The 9,054-nt window shown below is 50.4% G+C and overlaps 1 protein-coding gene across 1 annotated transcript; it reads right to left on the bottom strand.

Annotated features, from left to right (window-relative positions):
* Positions 1-5,486: 5,486 nt before the first annotated feature.
* LOC149328396 (uncharacterized) lies at positions 5,487-8,805 on the bottom strand. The gene has a single exon (XM_089561833.1). It carries the CDS (start codon positions 8,504-8,506, stop codon positions 6,617-6,619), a length of 1,890 nt encoding a protein of 629 aa, XP_089417959.1. The 5' UTR covers positions 8,507-8,805; the 3' UTR covers positions 5,487-6,616.
* Positions 8,806-9,054: the final 249 nt, after the last annotated feature.

Raw genomic sequence — 9,054 nt, 5'->3', positions numbered from 1 at the left:
GCAGTCGAGTCTAAAAAAGCGACAGTGTATGCACAGTATGCAAAGTGACATCATGTACTAAAGTAGCGTATGAAACACAATTAACATGCATTCATAAGACGTCACTTGCTCAAAAATGTGGTGCTATGGTTTAAATTCACAAGTGCATTCCCACTGGTATGCTTGGCTGCTATTCCCAGTAGTGTACTGCATATTGCAGTAGCAACAAACGTCCAGTTTACAGGGCACAGCATAAGCACATTGTTGGGAACCCCTGCTTGTTGTGATGCATGTAGCTTTAGAAACATTACATTAGTAAATACTGTTTTAATTTGGCACCTGTGTGTGTGTGTCCATCATCATTCATTTGAACTGTGCACACTGCACACTGGTCTTTCTATTGATAGGCATGCATGGATGTGGCAAAGACAACAAGCATAGCAAAGGAGATGTGAACAGACATTACGTTCTTTGTTAGTTGACAACAAAAATACACTTCACAGGTAAGCACTGAGCCAGTGTGTGCAGTCGCAGAAAATTAGTGTCATCTATACTCAAGGTTTGGCACATAAAGAGCATACTCAAGGCTCTTCACTCTTCACCTGCTGAATTGAGCTAGAACTATAGCCTCAGATATGAGAGGAACCAGTGATGGTTAATCGTGTGCATGTGATTCAATGATGAAAAATTGCAAGAAAGAATTTTAATTGGCCATCACCTGCACGTGGAGTGCTTGTGAAGTGGCAATGTGGGAAGAACATTGTTTCGTTCATCATCTCCTTCCAGCAGGATGCCACATACCTTCACTGAGTCATTCCCAAGGTTCATTTTCATCATGCAGGGAAGAGGGCACTGTTGTGAACATGTATGTTTCCAATGTGGTTCAGAACTGACGTCCACTTGGGCACGATCGGTTTCTTGCATCTATAGCTTAATGCCGCCTAATGCAGGTGGTCCTGTGAGGCTGTCACCCAGAGCCCAGGTTCCTTGCAACCGCTTTACTTTGCAGCACAAGATATCTTCTTCACAATACAAAACATAAGGAGAGAGAGACTTTAATGAATACAGGAGAGGGGTGCTTGGTTGTTAGCCTAGCATGCTGCTTCAGAGCATAAGGAGGTATTTGAACCACGAAACCTTTTTCTTGTATTCTTTATTCTAGAAACACGTTCCGGTGGCTGTTATGAACATCCTCATATTACCATGAAACTCTCCTCAATCGTGCCATAAGTAATGAGGTTACGTGCCATCGTCCCAAGAGCACAGACTTTTTCCTTTCGTGTAAACATTCTTAGAAGGCACCCCCCCAACTTCGACTGGCGCTCATGCACAACGCTGTTTCTTTATCAACATTAATGCGAGCGCCGTAGCATGCTTGCATCGGCCATCCACGCCAGCTTTCAGGAGCATTTTGCTGCAGTTATGTTCCTTGATACGTCCAAATGCATGCAGTATGGCATGTAAAAATCTATTTTGTGTTTTGCGACGGTTACCCAAAAGGAATGAAGTTGCACTTACTCCATGACCACATCGTAGCTTGGCGCATTCAGCTCTTTCTCTGTGGTATGCACTTACAGAACGTGCATCACCACACTTTGACACTTGCGCATGTCATACACATTGTTTGCCTCGTAAATGCTCTTCCTTTTTGCGACACTGCCGGATCGAAAAAACTGCCTGCAATTATTGAAGCTTTGAAAGCCGCATCGCCGAACGACTGTTATGGCCATTCTCGCCGAGCGCAACCGACTATGTCGCTCCCTCCTCATTCCTCTGATGAGTGTTTTGCCACGGGTGGTGCTGTTCCACTGAGATGATGATGGTTCCATACAATGGCCGCCTGATCTCTATAAGAATTTCAAGATTGCTTTGACATGAAAAAGTCAAACATTTTTGACATTATTTCTGTCTGCCATTCTTTTATGTTCAGCAGACGTTCTTTCTGCTGCATCAGCTGATTGGCGGTGCCTTTTTTTTGGGTTGCTCCACACATGGTGGTGGCTCAGTATCCTTGGCATAGTTCAGAAGAGTACAGAAGAGGCAGCCAGACTGCAGGCTTCAGTGTGGTGTGCAGAAATTCTCTAGGCCAAGTAAGAATGCAGTGCTGTGGAAAAAAGAAAGGAGGACGGCTTGATCATGCAAATGCCCAGCCGACCGTTCAGCCACACTGTCGCCGCCTCGGGCCGATGAAATGAGGCACGGTGGACAATAATCGGCCAGCCACTCATGCCGTCGTCAGTCAACTTGAAATACGGCCTGTCCAGTTCGCCATCCTCACTGGCCGCCCCCGTCGGGGGATTCTTGAGCTCCTGGGAGCAAAAATCCTTGAACATTAAGCTTAGTAATGGCAACAGTAGTTCTTAACAATCTGCATTATCATGCCACGAGAAAGGTACGTGCATATTTTGGATAGGATATCATGTGACACAGCAGATCTTGGTCCAGCCTGCCTTGTGCTTCCTCAGCAAATTTAGCCACTTTTTTCTGCACTGCTCTGGCTGGTGTGGCTCCCCACAGCTCCAGCTCCTCAATGGTTCAACGAAGAAATAGTAAAAGTTCACAGGTAGATGTTAATAATACAAAACGGCGATTTCAACAACACTTGAGACTCGTGCTTTGCTGCCCCATGGAATAAATAATGAGAAGTTCTTTTTGCTGGGTGTGTTGGCGCATATTCAGGGACGGACGACGTGAGGGGGCAGGACAAGCGCTATCCTGCTCCCTCACTACAACTGTGTTTATATTTTTGCACTCCTGTGTCTTTCTTGAATAAATAATGGAACGGGGTGTCCCTCGTTTGAGCACTTATCATACCGTATGTGGCCGCATAATCCTCAAAAATTGAGCTCATATGTATACGCTATCGCAAGTGAGCTGTAGATTTTATGTGGTGTGTTGTTGGAGGAAGGCGTGTATTCATTGAGTGAGTGAGTGAGTGAAAACTTTATTAGCTCTAGATTCGGATTGTGTTCGGCGGTTTTGAGATGGCTTCGTCCATCTTGCTCAAAGGTCGGTTGCCCTTAGTCCAGGGCTCCGCTGGATGCTGCTGCCAGTTTTGCTCGCCGAATCAGACCTTCTTGGTCGACCCGACGATCGCTGGAGAGCACTCCCTCCCATTGCTCCGCACTCGGGTTTGTTATCACTGGTACCACGCTTATCCTCTGGCATGCCCACGTTATGTGGTACAGCGTGGGGGGTTCTTGGCACCAAGGGCATTTGTCATTGTATTGTGTTGGATATATTTTGTTGAGTACGTGTAGGTTCGGGTAGGAGCCCGTCTGTAGCTGTCTCCACTCGACAGAGTCCTCTCTGCTAAGGGAGTTGTCCGGTGGTGGATACCGCTTTCTGCAGCCCTTGTAATAATTTAGAATCGCCGAATAATCTTGGGGTACAGGTTCGTTCCCCTCGAGGTCGCCTACGTTGGATGCTCGGTAATAAGTGTACCCTCGAGCTATCCTGTCCGCCTCTTGGTTCCCTGTTACTCCCGTATGTCCCGGCGTCCATACTATCGTATGCCTGATTGGTTCTTCGTTTGTTTGTCGTTGTGTTATGTGGCCCCCAGAGCGGAGTATGCGGAGCGCTCTGTGCCCTATTCTGCCGCGTAGGTAGTTGCGGCATGCTGTTTGTGAGTCTGTAAGGATTTTTAGAGACCGTTTAGACCGATAGCCCTCCGCTGCCGCTAGAGCGACGGCCGCTTCTTCAGCCTCGACTATCGTACAGTCTTGTAGTGATGCGCTGGTGATCTCGCGTAGGGTTGAGTCAATCACCGTTGTTACCGCATTGCTGTTGTGCTGCCCCGCTGTTCTGGTGTATGTGGCTGCGTCCACGTATACCGTCGTTTCTTGGGGTGCTAATGTCTTTTGTAGGTATTCAGCCCTTGCCTCTCTGCGTGCTTTGTGTAGGTTGGGATCCATGTTCCGGGGTATTGGCATTACTTTTAGTGTGTTGCGATATTCGTCCGGAATTGTTTCTGTCTTCTGTATTTCTTGAATTTGATCGGCGCGGCCCAGTTTCTTTAGGAGCTCCCTGCCAGATGGGGTCTGTTGTAGTCTGCGCAGTTGGGAGACTAGTTGTGCCTCTCTCAATTCATCGAAAGTGTTGTGTAGTCCTAGGGCTAGGAGCTTTTCAGTTGAAGTGCTGTGAGGAAGGTGGAGTGCGGTTTTGTAGGCTTTGCGTAGAATCACGTCCGCCTGTTGTACCTCACTCTTGATGGGATTATAGTAGGGGAGGCTGTATGTCACTCGGCTGACTACCAGGCTTCTGACCAACTTAAGTGTGTCCTCCTCTCGCATGCCATGACGTCTGTGTGAGATGCGCGTGATCATGCGGCCCACTTGTAGAGTGGATGCTTTGAGTAGGGCGAGAGTGTGAGTGCAGCGTTGGTTTGACTGTATCCACATCCCCAAGATTCTGATGAGTGTTTTTTCCGGTATCGACTTCCCGTCGAGGTAGACGTTCAACTTTAAGTCGTCGCTAGTGGGGACTGTGCGATTTTGTTTTCCTCTCCAAACTCTTAGGAGCTCTGATTTCTCGGTGGAGCAGGCTAGCCCTCTTTCTCTGACGTAGTTCTCTACGCAGGTGGCTGCCTTTTGTAATTTCTCTTCTTTCTCTCCGAGCGAGCCTGTGTTGACCCAGATGGTGATGTCGTCGGCATACATGGCATGGTGTATGCCGTCGATTGCTTTTAACTGTTTTGCCAAGCCAATCATGGCTATGTTGAAGAGCGTAGGGGAGATGACCGATCCTTGAGGTGTTCCTTTATTTGGAGTAAGAAATTTGTCTGATCTGAGCTCCCCCAGGCCAATCGTTGCCGTTCTATTTGAGAGGAAGGCTTTGACGTAGCCGTAGATTCTCCTTCCGCAGTTCAGGTCGTTCATGCCCGTAAGGATAGCCTCGTGACTGACATTGTCAAAAGCCCCCTTGATGTCCAATGCCAGTATTATGTTTTCTCCGCTCTTGGGGACGTTCTCAAGTACTTCTTCTTTGATTTGAAGTAGTACATCTTGGGTCGATAGTTTTGCTCTGAAACCGAACATGCTGTGGGGATACAGTTCGTTGTCCTCCATGTACTGTTGTAATCTCAGCGTCACCACTCGTTCGTACAGTTTTCCTAGGCACGATGTGAGCGAGATCGGTCTGAGGTTCTCAATTTGTAGTTTCTTGCCTGGTTTAGGAATCATGACAACCTCCGCATGTTTCCACTCCTCGGGGACGGTCTCCGCTTCCCAGTGTTTGTTGAGAAAGTCCGTTAATTCTGCGACTAGCTCATCACTGAGGTTGCGGATGAGTGCGTTATTGATCTTATCTGCACCCGCGGCCGTATTTCTGGTTGTGTTTCGAATCGCTGCGTAGACCTCTTCTCGCGTGATGGGTCTGTCCAAGGTGTCGTTGTCACTTCCTCGATAGCGCTCTGCGTAAGCTGCTGGGTGTGTGTCCCCGAAGCACTTAACGCGTACTTTTTCCAGGAGTGCTGAATCTGGTCCCTTGAACTGGTGGGTTAACCGGTAGATGGCTTTGTTGTTTTCTGCCTTGGTTTTTGTTGGATCTATGAGAGCCTTGAGTATATGCCACGTCCTCGATGTGCTCAAAGTTCCGTTGAGGGAGTCACTGAATTGTTGCCAGTTTTGCCTTGCCAATTGCGCCGCGTACTCTTCTGCTTTCGCTGTGACTTCTGCGATCTTAAGTTTTAGTTTTCTGTTGTACTTTTGTTTCTTCCACCTCTTGGTGAGCCCGCGTCTAGCTTCCCATAGCTTGAGCAGCCTGGCGTCCACCTCGGGTGTCTGCGTCGTTCGCGCGATTTCTTTAGTGTACTTGCGCTGTTTTTCTTTCAGCATGTTTCCCCACTCTTCTATCGATTGGATCCCTTTCGCGGCGAGATTCCCGTCGCATGCCTCTCGAAAAGCGCTCCAATCCGTAATTTTTGCCGATCCCAGCTGGCGCTTTAGCCTGTCTGAGGTTACTTGTGTTTTAAGTATATAGTGGTCACTGCCCAGATTTTCTAACAGGTTCTCCCACACTGCCTGTTCCGCTCCCCGTATGAATGTGAGGTCGGGGCAGGTGTCGGTACTGACGCTGTTTCCGATTCTGGTTGGAGTGTCTGAGTCTGTGAGGAGGGTGCAGTCAGTGTTTTCTGCTGCCGCTGCTAGTGCTTTGCCTTTTGGGTTAGCTGTTTGGTATCCCCAGCTTTTGTCCATGGCATTGAAGTCTCCTAGTATGATTAGCGTGTTGTTTTTTGCTAGGTTGCGTGCGCCATGGAAAAGTTCATGGAATTTTGCTTTCCTCTGTTTTGGAGGACTGTATGCGTTCACAAGGAAGATGCTGCCCCTCTTTCTTTTCTTCTTTGGTATAATTTCTACTATCACGTGTTCTACGTCGGTGTCGGCAATCTTGTCATGGTTTATGGCGATGAGCGCCTTACTGACTAGGGTTGCCGTTCTTCCTTTCTCTTGAGTCTCGTAGCACGTATATCCTGCGAGTGTTGGCGTAGTGCCCGTCTCTTGAAGCGCTATGATGTCGGGCGGTGCTTGTTGTGTATGAATGTGTTGTTGGAGGAGGCCCTGCTTCTTGCGGTAGCCTCTGCAGTTCCATTGCCATATGTCTAGGGTTTCTTTGTTGCCTAAGGTTTTGTTGGCCATATTTAAGCTTCAGTGTTGTTTGTGGCCGAGTTGGCGAGGGCTGCTAGCGCGGGCCGGTGGTAGGCCTTTTCTCTAATGTTATCGGCGAATTTCTGTTTGCGGATGCTGCTCCGGAGTTCTGTGACTTGTAGTTGCACTTGTTGCATCATCTGCTGCATCATCTGCTGCATCATCTGCTGCATCATTTGCTGGATTTCTGCCTTAAATTGACTGAGATCCTCGTTGCCTGTTTGCGACTGGGCTTGGGTTTGTAATGTTTGTGGCTGCGGAGGGCTGTTCGACTTAAGGTCTCGTACTGCCTTCGTGAGCTCTGCTATTTTGCGCTCTAGCTCTGTCTGCCTAGCGCGTGATAGTTCTAATTCGCGTCTCAGCGCTGTTTTCTCCGCGTCCTCCTGTCTAGGTTGGTCGCGGTTGCTGTTTGTGTTTGTGTTCTGTTTGTTAGTTATCCCTCCCGAGTGCGGAGCAAACCAGGGGTTTTCGGCTCCCCAGCTCACCTTGACGCCGCCGCTCTTTCGGGCTTGCTTCTGCTTGTTCTGCTGCTGCTGCTGCTGCTGCTGCTGCTGCTGCTGCTGCTGCTGCTGCTGCTGGCTCCCTCCCTTGATGGCCATGGGTGGCAGGGGCGGAAAGGACCGTGACCGGCTCCGTGAACTGCTCCGTGACGTCCGGGATCTCGAGCGGCTCTGGGAGGACTCCCCCTCCGAGCTGAACCACCTCGGTTTCTCGCCACGGTCGTTCCGGCTGCGACGTCTGCTCTCGCGTCCGCCGCCGTTGTTGCCGCTGTTGGCCTTGCCTCGCGGCTCCCTGGCTTTCTTTAATCGGTCTTGACACTCCCTCGATCCGGTAGCGTGGTTGCCCCCGCAGATCAGGCATCTCGGGGTACACTGGTGGTCTTTTGGCGGGTTTTGCATCCCGCACTGTTTGCAAGCCTTGGCGTCCGGTGTGGGGCACACGTCGGAGCGGTGACCTTGTTGGCAGCAAACGTAGCAGATTTGTCTTGTGGGCCGATACGGGTAGCACTTGTACTCGGCTCCGCAGTAGATGACATGTTTCGGCGTTATGGGTCCGTCAAAAGTGATGACAGCTGTCTTGGTCTTGCCTAGTCTTCGAGCACTGTGGATGGTAACACCCTGTGTGCGCGTCCACAAATCGGCTTTCAGTTCCTCCGGTGTCGCTCCGGGGTCAACTCCGTGTATCACGCCACGCCGGGTGTCTTCCGGTGCGGCCACGTAAGCGTTCACGTCGTATGAGCGTCCTTCGATCTTGAGGCTAGTGATGCGTCTCGCGAGCTGGGCGGCCTCTTCGTTCGGCGTGCTCACGATTATAATATTCGATCCTGTACGGAGCCTGGTGATCAGGTCTCGTCCTTCGAACTTGTTGCTGCATGCCGCGGCTACGGCCCGGGCCACTTGGAATTGCTGGAGCGACTTGACTACAAGTCCCTTCGGTCGCAAAATAATCTTAAAATCGTCCCTGGGGAGCGGGGGCAGCCTTCGCCTGAGCTGCCGTTGCGTTCCTTTCCCGTCTTTTTTCAGCGCGCCGGCAGCTGGAACGCCAGCTGTGGGCGTAGACGCCGGGGATACCCCTCCGAGGTCACCTTGTGCGGCCGGGGAAATTGGGGCGTTTGCCGCGGCGTTCCGTCCGTTTTTTCTCTGTCGCTTCTTTTGGCGTTTGGTCAGGGCCAATTCCCAATTTGCCTCGTCTTCTTTTTGGGTGTCTTGCTGCTCCTGCATGGCGGATTCCTCGATTCCCCCGCCTGCCGAATTCTCGGAGTCGGAGATGTCGAGGAACGCGTCGTCCATCTCTTGTGCTTCTAGCAAATTCGGGGCTATTCTGCTCGTTGAGGGCTCAAAATTTTGGTATTCTGCGGTGCGGGAGGCGGTTCCAGGCTGCATCGCGGTTGCTCAGCGGGCCTGGCTGCCCGCGAACGCCCGTAGTCGTGCTAAGCCTAAGTAGGCTCAGCGGCGAGCGTTTCCCACCAAAAAGTCGCCCGAGCCACGCGGGGCTTCAAAGTCCGGTAATATTGCCAAAAATGGTCCTACCGTCTTGAAACCGGTGTCCGGGTGATCCAGCTTGTGAGTTCTTTCAGATCCAACAAAACGTTGGTGGCCCAGTGGGTCGAGATAGTCCGTGGGGATTGAAATCTGCGGAGCCCATGCGACGCACGTCCGCACTCCTCCGCTACCACAGGTGGTCTCCTGTATTCATTGACTTACACACTGCAAACTGCCCGGGGGTTTTGCAGTAAACGAAAAGGGCACGTGAATAACTACCTGAAAAACAGAAAATGCACGAGACAGAGCTGCAATGTACAAAGGATGCAGACGTCAGATTCATTCTCGGACGTAAAGTATTTTGCCTACTAACAGGACTGCATTCATGCTATGTGCACACGCTTGCTTTTTCTCACACCACTTGCAGCCTGGCTTGTTTTGAGGAGTTC

The sequence above is a fragment of the Amblyomma mixtum genome, chromosome 9 (genome assembly GCF_055824585.1).
Source record: "Amblyomma mixtum isolate Tamu chromosome 9, ASM5582458v1, whole genome shotgun sequence".
In the NCBI taxonomy this organism is placed as follows: Eukaryota; Metazoa; Arthropoda; class Arachnida; order Ixodida; family Ixodidae; genus Amblyomma; species Amblyomma mixtum.
This window is presented reverse-complemented; position numbering and strand designations above follow the sequence as displayed.

What these genes read in the sequence shown, in the direction of transcription:
- LOC149328396 (XM_089561833.1), bottom strand. Translation starts at nt 8,506, where the DNA reads ATGCAGCCTGGAACCGCCTCCCGCACCGCAGAATACCAAAATTTTGAG.